This window comes from Daktulosphaira vitifoliae, unplaced genomic scaffold, assembly GCF_025091365.1.
Source record: "Daktulosphaira vitifoliae isolate Bord-2020 unplaced genomic scaffold, ASM2509136v1 Scaffold_2, whole genome shotgun sequence".
In the NCBI taxonomy this organism is placed as follows: domain Eukaryota; kingdom Metazoa; phylum Arthropoda; class Insecta; order Hemiptera; family Phylloxeridae; genus Daktulosphaira; species Daktulosphaira vitifoliae.
Genome location: NW_026099573.1, coordinates 21862484 through 21883335, shown reverse-complemented (window position 1 = coordinate 21883335; position 20852 = coordinate 21862484). Strand labels below are relative to the sequence as shown.

The window sequence follows — 20852 nt, the reverse complement described above, 5'->3', positions numbered from 1 at the left end:
ACATCTTAGTAAAACCAATACCTTCTCAGCTTCGCATCGAAGCTAAAAAAATTATTAAAATAATAAATAGTTTTTGAGATATTTGCTGGTCAATGTTAAATGGATCACCCTGTATACCACAACCTTTCTGTAATGTTTTATTAACTTAATTTTTATATGTTAATTATAATAAAACATCTAATTTTAATTTTTTGCTTTATAGCATGGCTGCCGTTAACTAATTGGGATAATATAACAGAACTAGACAAAATGCCAGGTTTTCATGGTATAGCAAAATCTTTTGAACAATTTTCACGTGAATGGAAAGAATGGTACATGTCCCCTGAGCCTGAAACATTAACATTAGTTGGTAAATAGACCGTTAATTTTTTAAAATATAATGATTTTTTATAGTAGTAATTATTTAGGTCAATGGAAAGATATATGCAATTCATTTCAACAAATGTTGTTCATAAGATGTTTAAGAATTGACAGATTATCATTTTCAATATCAAAATTTATCGTTGAAAATTTGGGACCAAAATTTGTTGAACCCCCAGTAATGGATGTTAAAAGTGTATTGGAAGATTCAAGCAACAAAACTCCATTAATTTTTGTATTGTCTCCTGGAGTTGATCCTACAAATATGTTAATTAGTCTCGCAACCAACTGTAATATGAAAGATAAATTTCATACGCTTTCATTAGGTCAAGGGCAGGCACCTATAGCAACAGCGTAATTATAAACAATATTTGTAAAATTGAATAATAACTAAATCTAAAATTTTCATTCAGATTGATTGACATTGGTCAACGAGAAGGGCATTGGGTGTTCCTGGCTAATTGTCATCTATCCCTTTCGTGGATGTCACATTTAGATAAAATAATTGATATAATGCAAGATGGAAAAAGTCATCCAAACTTTAGGTTATGGTTAAGCTCTAGTCCACATCCAGATTTCCCCATTGCCATATTACAGAGTGCTATTAAAATGACTACTGAACCTCCAAAAGTAAAATGAATATGATCAAATATTTATTTTTTAAATATTGTCTTATTAAACAAAATATGTGTTATTGATTAAACTAGGGTTTAAAAGCAAATATGACACGGTTATACCAAAATATTAACGAAGATAATTTTTCTAAATGTAAAGCGCAGGATAAATACAAAAAGTTATTGTTTGCGTTGTGTTTCTTTCATTCTGTTCTAGTAGAGAGGAAAAAGTTTCAAATGCTTGGTTGGAACGTGGTTTACAGTTTCAACGACTCTGATTTCGAAGTTAATAAAATATATTTAGTTGTTTTTAGTAATCTTTAACTATACATACCAATTAGTATTATTTTAAGCATAATAATGTTAGAGCTTCATGAATTCAGTTTTTCTTTAATTTAATTATATTATGCTTTAATTTATAACTAGCAAACATATTACATCATGTCAAAATTATTCCTTTGTAATTTCATACTTTTATAGAAGTTACGATTAATTTCTTAATTAATTTTTAAATAAAAATTAAATGTAAATGTAGTTAAATGTAGAATAATTTTTTAATATTTATAAATTTTACAATTTCACAATTTGTGAAATATGTTTCAAATGTTCAGCATTATACATTTTTCCTTTTGCAATAGAATACAAATATAGTCTAATTAAGACATATAAAATCACTAGAATAAATCTTAAACTTACTGTAAAGGTGTCTGAAAATTTACTATCAATATATTTGGATGAATATAATGAAACACCTTGGGATGCTTTAAAATACTTAATTGCAGGAATTTGTTATGGTGGTCATGTGACCGATGATTGGGATAGACGACTCTTAAATACATATATTGCTCAATATTTTAATGAAGACGCCATTTCTATACCATATTATAGGTAAAATAAGAATTGTTTCTTTAAATATAAATTTTAAGAATTAAAACCTGTAAGTACTTTACTATTAAGATATTTACAGTGATAGGAATAATTTTCTTAAGAGTGAACTAGTTTAAGCTTAATTTCCTTAAATAAAATATGAACTGATTTATGATTCATAAAATATTAACTTGATTTACATTCTTTTTAAATTCACGTCCTTATATAAAATAATTTCATTCAAATTTGTATTGTAAAAATTTGATTTACTTATAAATCCATTTTTTTAAAATAAATAAATCCTTACGAATGAATTTTTATCTTATTAAAATTTAAAAAAATATCATTACCATACTATGATATATTATTTCTTAAAAAATAAATAAAATTAATTGTTTAGTTTAAATTCTATACATTAATATTTATATAAACTCAAATAGTAGAATCCAGAATAATGAACTTTGCAATAAACGAACTAAAAACGTTTAAGTTCATTTTTTAAAATTTGAACGTTATCGTGTATAGTTCATATAAAATAAACATGTCCATATTAGCGTTTTTGCATGAATGCGTTCTTTCCCATCACTGCATATTTATTTAAAGATTTTTTGTTAATGTTAATGTTTAATGATTTAGGTTGTCTTCATTATTAATGTACTATATTCCACGTGATGGTAATCTACAATCATATAGAGAATTCATTATGACTTTGCCAATTGTAGATAGTCCACAAGCTTTTGGGCAACACCCTAACTCAGATATGGCATCTCTAATGGGAGAAAATTATAATTTATGTGAAACTCTTATATCATTGCAAGGACAATCATCAGGTGTAGTCGAAGAACACAAAGAAGAAAAAGTATTTATGCTTTTATCTAAAATTTTACAGAAAGTACCAGATATTATTGACTATGATACAACAGTAAGAAATATTGGAGTTAATAGAAGTCCTCTAGATGTGGTATTACTTCAAGAGGTAATTCATTTTTATTTTAAATTTTAGAACTAATAAATAATATCAATACATATTTTACCATTATTGTTCAATACAAACGACTGGAAGTAATTTAAAATTATTTTTAATAGTTCCTTATAAATAGCATATATGCGTTAATTACTGCATATATGCAAGATGGATATTTTATTCCAGTATGACTTTTTGAATATTTTATTAATTCAAGTCACAATTTTTTTTCGCGAGGTTCCACCTAGCCTTAGACCAAGAGCATCTGAGCAAATAACTAGTTAAGTCGATAAGTGTTTCGTAATCATAGTGATAATTAATGTCGAAGTAAAAATTATAATAAGTCCATCGAATGCATGATAATGACACAATGAAATAATAATTTTAGTAGTTATATAAAAATAATAAACAATGAATAAGATATTTTGTTAGTAATATATATATATATACAGGGTGGCCCACCACTCACTGACAACTTAAATAACTTTTGATCCAGTTAATATTTTTAGCTGATTTTTTTTTTAAATAATAGTTATACGTTAGGTCTATAGCTATATCTCAATAATTAATTTTTTTACATTTTATTAAAAATATTAATTATTTTTAAATTTTAAATAAAATGTAAAAAAAAAATCTAAGATAGCTATTTTGTAGAGTAGAATTTAAGAAAAATTTTAGTAAAAAAATATCTTATTAATATTCAGTAGTAAATATTCTGTAGCGTTTTGAAGTTTGTGAAAATTTGAATTTTCATGTACTATTTTACGGTATTAAACATTGAAATACGTATTGAGAAAAGGACAGAAGAAAACGCTATCTTTTCAATATACTTTTGAATGAGAGTGATAAGTAATAATTGCCTTATCTAATTTCTTATCATGGTATTTATGCCAAGTTTGTAATGTATACACACTATCATCATATGTATACACAGTAATCATGAAAAGATAGCGTTTTCTTCTGTCCTTTTCTCAATACGTATTTCAATGTTTAATACCGTAAAATAGTACATGAAAATTCAAATTTTCACAAACTTCAAAACGCTACAGAATATTTACTACTGAATATTAATAAGATATTTTTTTACTAAAATTTTTCTTAAATTCTACTCTACAAAATAGCTATCTTAGATTTTTTTTTTACATTTTATTTAAAATTTAAAAATAATTAATATTTTTAATAAAATGTAAAAAAATTAATTATTGAGATATAGCTATAGACCTAACGTATAACTATTATTTAAAAAAAAAATCAGCTAAAAATATTAACTGGATCAAAAGTTATTTAAGTTGTCAGTGAGTGGTGGGCCACTCTGTATATATATGTATTATACATTATAAACAAAAGGTGTTAACAAAAAATAAAACATTTTCAAGGGTATTTTAAAATATAATTCAGTAGTAATATTTAATTGTTACCATTTTAAATAGAAAATTCTTCATGGAAATGCTTTTGCCAAAAAAAAAAAGTATTATTAATAAAATGTTCTTTTACAGATTTTACGTTATAACACTTTGTTGAAAAATATTAAATCATCATTGATAAATTTAAAAAAAAGTATTCAAGGTTTAGTTGTTATGTCGTCAGACCTCGAGGAAGTTTTTCAATGCCTAGACGAGGGTAGGGTACCAAGTCAATGGCTCAAAGGTAGAGACTTTTTAATTAAGCAAAAATGTACATTTATTAATGGAAATTGTTTTTTAGCCTATCCTTCACTTATGAACTTGGGAGCTTGGACACAGGATTTGATTGAGAGGATCAATCACTTTACTATCTGGGCTGTCACAGCTCGTCAACCAATTTTATTTTGGTTGGGAGCTTATACCTTTCCTACAGGCTTTTTAACTGCAGTTTTACAAGTAAGATAACATTTAATATTCAATTGACATTCGCGTACTTTACTTTACATCTGGTTACCGATACTTTTTCTTTTTTGTAGATGGAATCAAGAAATTCATCGGTACCGATAGATTTACTTCAATGGGATTTTATACCAATCACTATACCTCAGAAGGACATTGTCATGCCTCCCAGTGTAAAATAGATTATGATTAATAGTGTCGGTGGTCAAATAATCCAACCTAATCATTTTATTATTTTAGAAGGGTGTGTATGTACGAAGTCTTTATTTAGAAGGAGCTAATTGGGATCATAAGAATTCGTGTTTGTGTGAACCTAAACCTTTACAATTAATTGCAAAATTACCAGTTATACAATTCAAGCCGGTTAAAAATGTCAAGAGAAAAATGAAAAGTATGAAAATGTTCACCAAAAATAATTATTTTAAATAAATACCTCGACTTTACTGAATTTTCTAGGTTTTTATTTATGCCCAGTGTATTACTATCCACGTAGATGTGGAATACAAGGAAGAGATGCTTTTGTTGTTGGATTATATTTAAATAGTGGAATAGAACCACCAAATCATTGGATTAAAAGAGCAGCAGCTGTTTTGCTTAGCTTGTCAAATTAATCATAGGATATATATTTATATATATTACATTTAACTTTCATTGAAAGTTTGCAGTATATACATATATTGTAAACTATACTAAAAAGCTATATAATTTATAATATTATAAAATTTCATATTATTTTTAATAATTTTAAATATAATTACTATTGTCATTACGCACGTTGAAATTGTACTTTGGAAAAATTAAAGTTACTATAAAAAAAAACGGAAATACAGTAGGGTCGCGGCGCAGTGTGGACGTGACATAGTTGGGACAAATATAGATGACATCTGACAGTGACATTAAAATCACTATCATAAGAAACGCTGCAATTCAAATCTGCAGATAGTGTTTAATTTTAAGAAATGTGTGGATTATTCCAAAAGCAAAATTAACTCTTATTTCCTTCATTATTCCTAATTAGTTGTTCTATGATTTATAAGTATAATATATGAAAAAAAAAGTCTATTACTAAATTGAAATTGATATTTAATAATATAGTATTGTAATTTTTATATATAAATTATAAAAAATTATAAAGTAGTTATTTTATGAGAAACTTGTATAAAACTGGTAAAACATGATATAAAACTACTCAGAAAATAATTTATTGTTAATTATGAATTAATGGTATAAAAGGAATTTTCATCATAGACAAAAATATACTTTTCTTAAACAGTTTTTCACGCTGATTTCAAAACTGCAATTAGATTTTTTCCATCACCACTAATTTTTGATATTAATAATTAGTTAAAAACGAATATTAACATTTAAAAAAATAACCAAAAAATATAGATTAAAACGAAATTAAACAACACAACGGATGAAATCATAGGCGAAGCTAGGTACGGAATATTTTTGAATATCAGTATATTGTAGAATACTATAAGATATAGTTCTGAATATTTCAATTGTACCGTCTATTCAAATACCAAGAGTTATATAGAAATGATTACTAAGACTTCTATTAAACGATTTATTACAATATAAATACAAAATATATAATTGGTGATTTTAACAAATTTTGGGATTTTTTCAAAAGTTGTTTCATAGGTTCATTAAGTACAATTAATAGTAATTATATAAGTTCCTGATCACATACCAATTTAAAAAATGCAATTTTTTATTCATTATAAAATTTTCTATTTAATGATATAAATTTTAAACTTGCAAGTTGAGCTAAAAAAGTGTTTAAAAGTTCAACATTTTTAAATTATGAACTTTCATAAAAATGACATTTTGAATTGAAATATTGCACGGATTATTTTTAAAAATTATTAATAACTTGATTAAAAATGTTTTGTATTAAATTTTTTGGTTTGTAAAAACTCGTTTTCTAATTAGTAATAACCTTAAAAATGAGACAATAGAAAAAATTTAATTTCAGTCTTAAAGTCAAATCGAAAAATTTACTTTAGTAAAATATATATTGGTCTATGACCATTAAAAAATATTTTATTTTAGTGATATGATTTTATTGTGTAATTCAGTACAATAACAAAATTTTATTAATTTGGAGATATTTAATTAAAAAAAGTTTTTTTGAAGTAACTATTTTTTATAGTAGCATATTTTTGAGATATTTGTCTAAATTGCTAGGATTATAGGATTTTTTCCAATATTAAATATATTATAATATGATTAAAATCGATTTTAACGTATTGGTCTTAAAATTAGTTAAGTGCGAGCTGAGAAAAATTAACGAAAGAAACAAAATAAAACCATATAGTAAAATATTTTAATATGAATAAGAAATTTTTTCTCACAAGGTGAGACTGATATCAAATAAATGGGAAACGCCTAAGGTTTCGATTTAAAAAAAATTATTTTGATATGTCAATTTTTGAATAAGTTAGTAGTTTAAAAATAATGTCAAAAATTACTGATTTATAAAATGTCAATTTTTTTGTAGAACTCCTCATTTACGGAGAATGAGGGAAATTTTTTCAATTTTTAAGGGCAATGTCTCTTCAACTAAATTTGATTTGTGAACTTTTGGCATATCGTTGAAAGAAATCGATCCGGTGAGTAAAAGTGGTAACAGACAAAAAAAAAAAAAAAACACATAGTAAAATTAATACCTTCTCAACCTCACATCGAAGCTAAAAATGTCCGAATTTTCACATAAATTTATTGTAAGTTCTTAGAGTGTATATTGTAAGGGAAAATTTTAATAAATAGAAATGAAAATGTCATATTTGTGTACAAATGTTTAATACTTTATGTGAAAATTCTATTACTTGCCTGTAAGTTATAAAATATAAATGTCATACTGTCATTTTATTAATTTATTTTATATTACATTTTACTTGATGCAGAATATTTGGTTTAATAAATTTAAAAATTATTATAAAATTACTTATTTTGATTATCATTTATTAGTTATTTTATATTTTAAATTAGATTATAATGATTATTAAATATCGACTAGATATTTAATAATAGCCACAGATCGAGTTGACCACACAGAGTGCCTCGTGAGGTAGTATGCTAGTCCTAAGACGGTACTTTGGTTAATACACGAATAGAGTATGACAAAATATTCAGAAAATTAAACAAAATGGGTAGCGTATTATTAAGTAAGTATTGTCAACTTGGTCTGATAAAATCGTGTCCATAGCAGTTTGGTGAGTAACCATATAATAAAAGAAATCAGAATACAAATTATGAGTTTGCAAAAACTAGTGCGTGAAAATAAGGAGCTTAGAATGCTTTTTATTTCTAGGAATGTTAGAAGAAGAAGCGGACGATAAAAATGACTATTTAAGCTAGTTAAATTTTTCAAAGTCATTTTTCTTCGTTTGTTGGTAGTGGGGCGGGGGGCATTATTAAAATATTTAAAGTAAAACTACTTAATTTTTATAGTTTCCAGTTCAAGCCTCCCATTAATAATACTTCGAACTTTGAGCGGTATTATAACCTAAGTACAAATAAGACCAGCGAGGTCCGACTGTAAACGTCTACAAACAACACATTTATACATACGTGTATGTATGTGTAATTATATGTTTAAAAATAATTTATTGTACATAAATTATTAAAATAAAAGAACACTTTTTTTTTACTCACATGCAAAAAAACAAACAAATTCGTATTATTATGAAATAAAAACGGTAAAAAATCGGAATCGTATCAATAATGTGTGTTAATTACATTTTGTGATAAGTGAACACTTGAGCGTCGAACAAATTAATTATTAAGTGACAATCAACAGTGGCTCATCCAGAAATTCTATTTAAATACAATTTTTGAGGGTTGAACGCCTAACCGCAAGCCGCCACAGACAATCAATATTTGTCTTATTTTTAATTTTGTCATGTATTTGTTATGAAAAATAGTCGACAGTAGCGACACTGGACACATCTTTAAATTGTTACATCGTTACTATAAATAAATAACTCTTAGCCGCTTTCGGCCCGGAAATCAGGACGTGGTGTTTTTGTCGTTTACTTTCTAGCACGTGGATTTTGGTAAAAACAATTACAAACTTATTCTCGGTTATTGGCTGTCTTTTTTACAATATCAGAGTTTTCGATAAAAATAGTACACATAAAAGATAATTATTATGCATTTAAATACTCCGATGAAAAATTTTAAATCGACACGAATAAACAACTTAAATTGCAACTGTTTCTGAATCTATCCCTAAATAACGCCACTGATCCGCGTCTAATACGAAACGGAATGCTAATATTTTGATAATCTTTCTAGTTAAAAAATGAATCGTTGCGGTCGGGTGTAAATGTGGAGGTTCATAATAGGAAAAAAATATCATCTAAAATCATGGACAGCATACCTTCTCCGTTTTTGGACCCCTCGTGTTTCCCTCTAAAGAATGTGTTTCGATGATAACTTTTGGGAGAAAAGGACAAACCAAAACAGAGTTCGTTGCACTGCGCTTACAAAAAACTGCGGTAGCTGTTGAAGTGTTCCTGATGCCGCATGTGCGTATATGTGTGTACATGATTTATAAATAGATTCGGTCGCCCGGTGGGAAGGAGAGTTTATTTTTGCCGTACAGCCATCCGCCGTCCGTCTTACACACAAGTTATATACGTACACACACACACACACACACACACACACATGTGTAATCGTGTTAACTGCCCCGGCCCGGGGATAAGCCACCGCTGGATGCTGTGTGTTTGTGTCCTCTGAAGAGCGAGAAGGAGTGAGAGGAGGAACGCCGAGACACACAAACACGATCGGCCTCAGTCTGCCGGCAAACACTCGCGAGCGCGCGCGCGCAACGACATACAACTCGCACCGGTCGCGCGTGTCCCTCGTCGTTTACGGCCCGCAGTTTTCATTTAACCAGATAGTTTTATTGTAATTTTTTTTCGACGTCTACAACCGCTACAGTGCTGTTAGCAGTGACAAACGTGGAAACACAATGGGCCGTTTGGTAAACGTAGAATTAAGCGATATCCAGCAAAACTAGAAAAAAAAACGCCGCAATTATGGTGAGTTTCAATAGTTTTGATAGCCGCTATAAATTAACGCTTAAAACTGCGATGTACGGTGTTGCGTTTAAACGTCGGCCGAGGGGACACCCGCGCAGATACAACGGGGGTACCGGTGACGGCCGGGGTGGGAGTTGGTGATCGACGAGGCGCACGTGCTGTAAGAGTTCCCCAAAGGGGGGTGGCGGTAGACGTAGAGTCGGGGGGCTGGCGCAAGCGCTGCCGAACGGCGTTCGCTCCTCCCCGGGTTAGGACCGCCCATCGGGTAACCGCGTGGTTCATTGCCGCCGCCTAGGCGCACCACTGCTCTGACAAACCGCTTTGCGCGTCCAGCGAGTACGCCCGCACAGTGTTCGCGTTACACGGCTGCCGAATTCGATAGCGGAAATCTTCGTCGCCGTGCGAACAACGTGCTTTTGTCTTTCATGACGCCGACGCCAGTGCTGTCATACGGTCGGCTCACCGTGAACTGGCCGGTGAACGGTGCTCGTTGAAAACTACATTTCGCAGCAATTGATTGAACTAACATCAATCGGCGGTGCCTTGTACGCGGCCGACGCCCACCGTGGGATATTAAATTATTGTTGCCAAAAGTTAAAATGTTCATTCCGGACTCGCTGCGTAACTATATGATAGAACCGGATGTGTCCAACTATTTGCAGGCGCCTTCTTCAAGTCAGGTGCGAATTATCCCTTTGTTAAAACTTAGTTTTTAATTAGTTTAGTCATGTCCACGTAGTGGTTATAGGACACGCGGTGCGATTGAAACAATTGTACCGAAGGAGAGCGTACAATACATCATTTTTACCGGCTTGAAAAAAATTATTTTTAAACGGTCTAGCGCATTAATTGCGTGATGACATTGGGGCAGGTGTAAATGTTGGCTGTCGTCCCGAGCTCAATTTTCGCAATACACTATCAAGTTATAAACTTAGAAATACAATTGCTGTACACTTTATCACTAAAAATGTTACCCGGAAAATCTCTAAATAATTTTTCCCGCCTTAACGAATTTGAATTAAATCGTAATCGTAATTTAGTCGTGTTAAAATTAATTTACCGATGGATAACATAAAAAAACGTATAAGAGAGTTACGGTCTTTTGTAACTCAGCTTGTGCTTTGTATTTTTTTTTTTTTTTATGGATTAATTATACTATGATTGCGATGCTTGAGACGCTCAACACATTATAACTGTACACATCAGTCGAATGTAAACAAACATCTGTTGTGTCAGCCCTTTTATTTGTCAGCACAAAAATCGTTTGATGTTTAAACTATCGATCCTAATTTTAAACTATTCAGTAGATTTTAGCGGGAAAGTTAAACTTTTGTAACACAAAATGTTTACTTATCTTGACACTCGTTTTGCTTGCTTTGAACACTGCCGGTAACGAATAAATTGGTCCGTCAAATCTCTAAAAACCGACACGACGTTATTTTTATGCGATCTTCTGCACCCAGAGAAAAACCTCGATCTATATAATAAATTCATTGTTCAATTTGATAAATATATCATTACTATTGAATCTATGATATATTTATCAATATGATCATTTTTTTTCTTGTCTTGAACAATAATTATTTATAAGAATAATTATTTTGTTCGTATTAATAAAACATTATCATAAACCCTTGATAAAATTTCTCTATCAAAATTGTTTGAGGTTTTTCTTTGGGTGTGCGAGGAAGAGTATTTCCTCTATTTCGGTTTTTTCGTTCTCAGCACCGTGTACGCTTACAACGGTACAGGCTTAAATATAGAACTTTGATCGTGCGGAATCTGAACTTGGAGCTAGGGACACTTGGTGTATTACTGTTGTAATAACCGTGTGGTTCGTGTACACTATAGAATATCGAAGACTCCGAGTTCTATTAATAATGAGTGTTCCGTACTCACGTGTGTGTTTGTAATAATCGAACGCATACATTGTTTTACGGTAATGCTTTCAAAATATTTGTGTTAATTCTTAAATAGGCTCCGGATAGACGTTTGAGTAATTGCTAACGTTCCACATGTTTATGTCGTCTGAAAAACGCTATTAGATCGGACGACTGCGTATAATTATTATTTGAAATGTGATAAGACGGGGCTAAATTTATTTCCGTGTGTGATACATCCTCGTCCGATCTCATAGGCCTAGTGACTGATCGCAGTACGAGTAAAATAATTCTATTACGATTCGAATTTGTGAATATTTGCTTGACGAGTTGTTTATGACCGTTATCTTTTTAGTCTTAGCATAAATTCATTTACTGTTTTCACTCTATTAATCAGTACTATTGAATTCGATTGTATCCATTTCATTGTAATTATCAGTACGACTATCGATCTGTTTGCACATTTGTCTTTTTCACTATTTTATAGACGTCCATTTGGTTGTTTTGATCGCGTAATTTTACGAAGAATTTTTTTTAGAAAACATACGTGCCGTTTATCCAGACCAATCTAACCGACGCTAAATATCCAAATTTAGCAAGTTTCATTAATCTAAAAATATTCTCGACCGTTTCAAATCGGTTACTTGAGTACAATTTCGGACTGATCGACCTTGAAGGGAGTGACGTGACATAAAAATATTATAATAAGGGGAAGTCGCTGGCGGAGCATTTTGTCGCGCACGTCCGTTCGGCATTTCAAAAGGACCAACCGTACCACCTAACAGTCCGGAAACGATTCTTGCGCACTTTTTTTCATAATGTGAACATTCCAAAACTTTGAATTGAAACACGTTAATTTATGTAAATCGATATCGTGTAATGAGCTAATTCAGGTGTTGAATTTAATCCAAACTGTATGCTTTGTATTTAATGTATTTTAATATATATATATTGTCGACACTCGTATAAAATATCAATTGGCTAGAAATCAATTGTTATGATGACAACATTATATTACTAAAAACGTTATTCGTCGATTTCGATGTTCAAAATTGCAATTGTTTCGACTTACCCGTTTTTGGATTATCTCGACTAAAATCACAGACAAATCTAAACTAAGACTGTGTTCCGCACAATGAATATACTGTACGGCATAACAGGATATGATATACGATAGTAACTGGCGCGTTCCTCCAAAAATAATATACAATGTTTTTAAATCAACTCTGAGCAAGATTAAGCACTTTAGTGCACGTCCGTTCTATATTTCAGTTTGGTGGATTAAAAATAATTTATAAATAAAATAATCATCGCTCAGAGAGTTGTCTAAAACGCACAGCGAACTCTTTATGTTCTGAATAAGTGCTTGTATAGACTTGGCTTACAATTAATGTCATTTTGACTATTAAAACGGCTGGAGTAACACAACATTTTATTAAAAACTGTGGAATTTTTTCATTTCACTTAAAATGACTTAGAAATGAAACCATGTCCTATACTGATAACACGAACAATATTTGAACCATGTTTATATTTTAATTAATAGTGAAGTTATTCATTTGTCAATTTATTAGTCGAATAACCCTTAGAAAATACATTGTAATATTACATTTAATAACATCAGCTATTGGTAAAAAACGTGCCGTTTTTGAGTGTTGCAATATCATTTGTTTCGATTTATTTTTAATTGAATAACATAATTGACTATTGATAACACACGTTGTTTTACATCGGATTGGCAACCGTCCGCTAAATCAGCTGGTGGCTTAAGGCACTTTGGACACAGTTCAGAACAAGTTTAGTATGTGATTTTATTATATTTTTTTGGAGAAAATAAAAACACTTCTAAAATGAGTTAGCAGTTTCGATTAAAACAATTAATGCCCTGTAATTGTAAATTGTTGAAAGTTCGTAATTATAAATAGTTATGTTAAAAAGCATCAGAAAAGTACTATATTTTATTATCTATTGAATTTTTTTAGCTCGTCGTTTTCCAATATTTATTACATTTAATTGAAACACATTCCTCTAATGCTGCACGTTGTTGCTGTTAACGTGACATTTTAAAAATGTCATCTTTAAATCACTTCTAATTACCAGATGAGTGTTGATACGCGCACATTTAATTAAAAAATGTTGTTTTTGCATTTCGTCTTGGCTTTTTTTAGAAAATCAAAAATGTAAAATTGACTCATTTGAAAAAAAAAAAAAAATAAATAATTTACTTGTCTAATGCCATTACCTGGTGTTAATAATTCTCGGATACTAAATACATGGTAGTATAATACATTATTCAATATTATACCATAATTACTGTTTTTGATATTTTATTAACAATTTGAATCTCGATTTAAGTAAATTTAAATAAATTACCTGTTCGGAGAATCATATCGTTTACACTGTTATTTATAGGAGACTAACGTAAAACACTCAATATTTTTCTTTAATGAATATAGGTGTTGAATATATTACACGTTCAATTAATCGTTTTATGAATACACATTTTTTTTAGTTTTTATAACGTTTTATGAATTAACTTCCTGAAAGTATACGATTGATGAAATTTTTGGATGAGAAACATTGTGTCTGCCACGTCTTTAATTATAGAATTGTTATAATTTTTCAAATATTTTAGTATTGCCCGTAAAAAATCATGATCGTACAACGGCTTGTCATAACAATAACATACACAACGTTATTATTATGTAGGTAACTGCCGCGGTCGTTTATCACACGTGGGATAGGATTGGCCGATGTACTGACAAATAGGCGGAGCTTGGAACGTGATTGATTTTTTTCACTCTATTTTACTTCTCTCTCTGCCTCGTCTATACCTAATATTAAATTGTAAATCTTTTTTGTCACCGTGTGTGATTTCTTTGCGGTAGTCTTGTCCGCGAGTTGGTGCCGGCCGTGTTATTGACCACAACAGCTAATACGTGTGGTGTTAGTTGCGCGCGCCCGTTGAAAACTGTGCGTTTTTTCTTTGATTTTTATCAACAATCTTGAGTCTTCTCTGTTCGACCGCGTGTGTCTGTGGTGATATGAATTTCAAAAATAGGAGTACTTGACCAGTTGGGGTTCCCACGCCTGGTTTGGGGTAACAGTCAAATGTATCAGTGCGGCACTTACCCTTCTCCCTCGGCCATCGTACACGGATACCCGCAAACGTCAAATTGGCATCCTCAGTGTTATCCTCACAAGGTAAAAAATGCAATAATTATTGAAATCCGTTTGCACTCTGCAGTGGACGTCATTATTTCCTGTTAAATTAATATCATTAAGTCGTACGGTGAAACTCGTTTACAGTGACTCGATGTTTTAAAAATTATATGATTGTTGCCATTATTAGTATAATTTATATATTATATTAATTCTTCTGCATGGCCATCCTTCACTTATCTTAATATTGGCTTTCGTCAACATTAAGAGAATGTGCGAGATAAATATTTCAACCTTGTAAGAATCTTTGAATTTTCTTGAATTATTTATTTCAGTTGTAATTAGATATTTATTCAATACCAGTATTAAACAAAAGTTTGTTTATTGTAATAAAATTTCACCGTTAGTAATTTAGAAATGATATCCAGTGAAGTAACACAGTGTAGATTTTATTATTTTTAGTATATTAAAAAAAAAAAAAAAACATTATGCAAAGTATTTTTACCACGAAAAGAGAATATAAATAATATTGTAAAATTAATAAATAGTGATTACGACCGAATGATGTGCATCAATTTTTATTTTTAAATACTTGTCTGTTTTATAAAATTGTACTTCATTATCACTTATTGACTCATTCGACATAAACACTAAAATATTTTATTCGTGTATCGTTAAAAGTTTCATTGTTATTATTATTATTATTTTTTACTTTTATTCACAATAATCGTGACAGTTCAGTCGTGAAATATAATTGACTATTGTGTGATTTTACTTAACTAAACCCGACTTCGTCGAATTAAAAATATTGTAGTTGTGACACATTTTATGGTTTATACTCTATTGTATTTGTGCTAGAATTCTATACAATGTATACTCAAATATAAAATTCAATTATAAAATCACCGTAAAAGATTAGAACATTGTTCATGGGTTCATATAAATGTTTGAGCATTATACAATCGGTTTTATTTGGTCGGCAGATTTTTTTAATGAAATTATTTTGTGATAAAAAAAAAAGGAACTAGAGTTTTTCTTTTGCCGACTTTTTGGCAAACGCTTCAGTGATTGAACTCATAGAGTTCTAGTAGACAAAGATTTTGGCATAATAAACTTAATAGTCGAGGTTAAGGTCGAAATTATTTGACTCTGAACATATCTGTATTATTTATTTTCTATTATTTTTTCGACTAGAAATTTCCTACGCACTGTTGTTACTGCATTTTGTAAAATACCAGTACAAATCCTCAGTATTTACTATTACAGTAAATAATAATAAATTACCGGTAATTTTATGCATACACCTCCGGACGACCCTCCCTAAATGGCATTCGACCTTGACCTGAATCGATTTAATCCCCGAACATGGTATTTGTAGATGTTCAGCAAACCGGAGCTATTTCCAAAGAGCAAACAAGGGGTCCGAAAAGCGTATGTATACTTTGTTTTATGTGGTGGCTCATGTGGTTGATACATGTCAGTAGGGTTAACCTTAAATATTTATTTTGATGGTCACAATACTGATACTGAATTATAAACTTCTTTTTCTGTGTATCTTATTGTCTCGTTAATAAAAGTCAAATATGAGTAATACCATTGTATTACTTATTAATTAATAAGTAATTAATTGTTGCTTATCAGGTGTGTGTGTGTGATAGAGTTAAATTATTACTATGAAAACATCTGTTAGTGTATACGTATAAAAGATTCATGATCATTTAAATGTTTACCAGTCGTTTATAATGCGTGTCACCAAACAGGTTTTGTTATACTGATAATTATTATTTTTTATTCACGAATGACTAAATTTTCGTTTTAAGAACTTAGATTAACGGTTTTTATCGGTAAGAATGCTAATTATTTAACATTTCCTTTTATAAACAATATTATTAGGATTTATTTTAGCCTCATTAGTCCTTGTTTGCTTGATTTGGTATTATTTTTACTGAATTTTTTTGTGGTTGGTTCTAATAACAAATGTGCCTGCACTACATAGTAACGTTTATTCGAGAATAGATTTACGACGAAGGATAATATCCACTATAACTAGATTGCTTTATGCATTACACTAGAAATGTTAAGTTTGCGTCATAGATGTGTTATTTTTATTTTTTACACACTCTTAGCATCTCTGTCGGAAGTTTTTTGCTAATTTTATAAATGTGCAAGCCATGTGTTGCATAGAGCAATTAAATTTTTATTTCTTATAGATTCTTAATTACATTGTAAAATATCCCATTTATTACATAATAATAATAAAAAAAAAAGTATCAAATATAAATTCTATTATAATGAATTTATATTGTTTTGTTATTATGTGAGCGATTAATTTTTTTTTTGTGTATTTCAATTAAACTGCCTACAGTTTTTGATGTGCAACATATACTCGAAAGAATCACTGGTATTTTTAGATTTGTTGCAATAATAAAACGACGGACAATAGAATTGCGTTTGAGTGTCATTGATCACATACATATTATTGCTATAACGTGACATTGCTAGTACCAGACACCGTTACAATGTGGTGGGCGAATTTACCATAATTGTAAAGTTATTTTTCTGCGTATCAAAAATTAAATCTCTATGACGAAATGTCGCAAACTGTATTGTCTATTCATATTAACGTTGTTATTTATTATTACATAAATATAATTTTATATAGTAGTCGAACATATCTGTGGCAGTTAGATGGTAATAACTAATAACGGAATAGAATAAAATTCAAAGCGCAGAAGTGCCATGCAGCTCTACAATAAAATAAATCGTTTGGCAGAAGTTCAAGTGGGGAAAAAAATCATTAATATTTGATCCCTTTTTGTAAGAAATTGTTTTAATTTTTTTTAAAAGTCTTGCGTGTGACGATTTAACTAATCTTGTTCATGTTAGCAGCTTCACTAAATAATTTGGTGAAATCATGACGTTTTAATGTTTTTATAACATAAATAAATTTATCTTTTTTCTAAAAATCATAGCGTTCTATCGTAAACACCGACAAATAATGACTGTCTTTTTTTATTTTAATTTTTTGAAATGATCTTTGGCACTTATACCAATAACATGAAGAGCATTTGGATATAATACTTAATAATAATTGAGTATTAATACATTTCAGTATACTCAATTTGGACACAGTATTAATTTTTATAAGCCTTCAGGTAAACGTCTGTCTCAGCTGCATACTATTTACTTGTTGGAATATCTGGCGTGGTGTAATAAAAACTTATTGATAGCCAAAACTTGATTAATTTATGAATGAGTTTGTTTAACTTTATTATCGAGTTATGATCTTATCTACTAAATAATATGCCTATAGGCATATCATATGGCGGAGGACGAGGCAATAGACACCTTCAAGCTTTAATTGAATATCTCGAATAAGTATTCACCATAAAATCTTTAAATTAAGTAGAATTACTATTTGATATATTGAAATCAATCATTAATAGATAATTAATTAATTTTAATTATTTAAAAAATTATTTATTAAATAGAAAAAAAGTAAAATTTGTCTTTGCCCCAAGTTAACATACCTTGGCTAAACTTAGATTACGATCGAAAAATGTATTACATATGACCTTTTTAAATATAAAGAAGTCACCTCATACTTCCTTAAGTACTTTTGGATGTATTAATGAATTTTAATAGATTTGCTGACTAATTAAAATAAAAAATTTAAGTAAAATAATATTTATAACGGGTAATCGATCTGATGTCTTAACGCACCTGGATAATTATTAGATTTAATTTTTCAGTAAATGATCTAGTATAACGAATTACAAGAAAATTATTTTATATTTATAAATATCATAAACAAAAAAAACTACTTTTCCTATTGCATTTTCATTCTAAATCGTTTTGTCAAAAAAGGTACAAGTGTTATTTAAAACACATACATGTGTTTTTTTAAATTATTTTTAAGACATTGATTGATTAATTATGCAATTAAATATATTATCATGAAAAACTTAAAGTATTAGGTTATATAAGTCTAAAGAACACAATATAGTTCATGTTAAATTGTAAAAGAAAAACAGAGTTGTTCAAAATTCCATCCGAAATAAAATTTTAATGGTTCGTGAGGAATAATGAACAATATCTAACATTTCTTGATCATAATAAAATAACATCTATTGTTGCCACAAAATTGAAATTAACTTTTTATCTAAAAATTCTTTGAGTTTTGCTATTGCATTATATTTAATTCTACAAAAAAAAAAAAAAAAAGACTGAAATATTAATATATTAGTTTTTCATTATTTAATTATTTGCTAAAACAATTTTACTTTAATACGTTTTTATCTTTAGGAAATAATTTATAGAACATAAAATTTCTATTATAAGTTGAGTTTTCATTTTTGATAGCGATTTTTTTAATGTAGTATTAGATTGATATATTTTTTAAATTAATTAAATGATAATTATTATTATTTTTGTAATACTTAAGAACTAAAAATGAATCAAACTCAAATTTTATTCATATTCATCAAAAATTAATTGTCATGAAAATTATTATGTTAGTTATTTAAAAAAGAATTTATTGCATAATTATTATATTTTTTTCATATTATTTTATTTGAGTAATTGTTGGCAGTATAACAACGGCCATAAAATTTCTTCGTTGTGTAGGTAATTTACTAGCAATCTTGTTAGCTACTGTTTTATAGCTATTAAATAATGACTACAAAACTCGGTCTTCAAATATTAATATTTTTTTTTACGACAATTATAATATAAAATAGAATTTCATTTTTAATTGTTCGATTATATCATTAATATTTTTGGTCAGTTAGGCAAACGACATTACTTTGTACCATTTTCAGTAAAACATAAATGTATGATTTTTATGTGTGAAATGTATGTTAATTTATATTTTTATTTAATTAAATAAATTAGTAAATAGTTACGAGATTAATGAGTTAAACTAAATGGATGTTGAGTAAATTGAATTTTCAAACCCTAGTGGAATTCAACTAAAAAAAAAAAAACATACAAGTTCACAAAATGTCTTCAGGCTATTACTTTTTGCTCTTATTTTAACAATATTTTTTTGTCTCTTTTATAGTTCATTGTGTCTTTAAAACCTCTAGAAATATTTTAATATACTTTTATAGTAGTACACTTTGTTCATTATTAATAAATTAGTTTTTGCAACTGAAAAATATTGGGAATACTTATTTCATTTACTGCGTTACTTAAGTGGTTTAGTTGTTTTTGTAATTTTGCTATATCTTATTTATTATCTGACCACTTATAGCTGGAGAATATCGCCGAAATAATTGATAAAAAGGATCGCCCCGGGGATAGTCAAACGTAATTAGCATTCTGGTTTGGTTAATAATAATTATTATATCAAAGGAGTCCCGTTGCATCTATAATTACACGATGTGTAACGGATATTGTTGGCAATCCGTTGGGAACATTCATGACGATCAACCCTCATCTTTGCTGTCTGTTCAGTATACACCTTTGAGCTGATAAGTTAGTGTAATATCATAGAAAGCAATCGTTCCGATATAGTAACAACAACAACACCAGCTGTACTATGTTATTAATATTAGAAGTTTGCGATAACGGTGTGTGTATGCTTTCTCAATAAGTCTCTGGAGACTGGCAAATTAATATACAGTACCCATTCAGAGGTAGAATCTCGGTAATTCAATTGCATTATTACTAAGTCGTTATTGTTGTGATTGTTACCCGGTGCATTACACTTAACCAGATGAAAGGGCGATCATACAGCAGAATCGGATGCATCGTTTGTTTCCTCAAACTGACGGGTAAAACAACATGTCATAATTATATTTTTTAATTCACTGCTACAAATCACACTTGTCAATAATTTATCAATCAATATTTAATTTAAAATTGTTCAAATATTATTCGAAAGGAGTGATATATGCAAAACGTCTAGACGTTTTGGAAACATTGACTGTCAAAATAAAAGTACTTTATGAATCTAAACGGGACTTGCACAATTTATAGTCAGCGTTCAAACGGTTTAAATGATTTATGCCACAAACTAGGTATTATTTCATTTTTACTAGTTCATATTTCATTCAAAAAGAATTCTTCGCCGTCCGTATCGA

At 29.2% G+C, this 20852-nt stretch overlaps 2 protein-coding genes across 18 annotated transcripts in view; both read left to right on the top strand.

Annotated features, from left to right (window-relative positions):
* Positions 1-5359, top strand: part of LOC126899961 (dynein axonemal heavy chain 2) — a 37891-nt gene extending 32532 nt beyond the window's left edge. For 3 of the 5 annotated variants that reach the window (XM_050675263.1, XM_050675264.1, XM_050675265.1), the window contains 11 exons: positions 203-349; positions 408-714; positions 774-990; positions 1068-1259; positions 1678-1862; positions 2478-2817; positions 4302-4452; positions 4510-4664; positions 4745-4840; positions 4908-5058; positions 5124-5359. In XM_050675263.1, coding sequence (XP_050531220.1) covers positions 203-349; positions 408-714; positions 774-990; positions 1068-1259; positions 1678-1862; positions 2478-2817; positions 4302-4452; positions 4510-4664; positions 4745-4840; positions 4908-5058; positions 5124-5278 — 2096 coding nt within the window. In that variant the 3' untranslated portion in view covers positions 5279-5359. Of the gene's footprint in view, positions 1-202; positions 350-407; positions 715-773; positions 991-1067; positions 1260-1677; positions 1863-2477; positions 2818-4301; positions 4453-4509; positions 4665-4744; positions 4841-4907; positions 5059-5123 lie in introns of those variants that run through there. The other 2 variants (XR_007702759.1, XR_007702760.1) reach the window with 2 other exon arrangements.
* A 4100-nt stretch (positions 5360-9459) lies between these two features.
* The window catches only part of LOC126899969 (nuclear factor 1 X-type), a 74354-nt gene continuing 62961 nt past the window's right edge, over positions 9460-20852 (top strand). For 6 of the 13 annotated variants that reach the window (XM_050675286.1, XM_050675283.1, XM_050675279.1 and 3 more), the window contains exon 1: positions 14492-14808. In XM_050675286.1, the coding sequence (XP_050531243.1) occupies positions 14716-14808 (93 nt within the window). In that variant the 5' untranslated portion in view covers positions 14492-14715. Of the gene's footprint in view, positions 9725-10035; positions 10405-14490; positions 14809-20852 lie in introns of those variants that run through there. The other 7 variants (XR_007702761.1, XM_050675284.1, XM_050675282.1 and 4 more) reach the window with 5 other exon arrangements.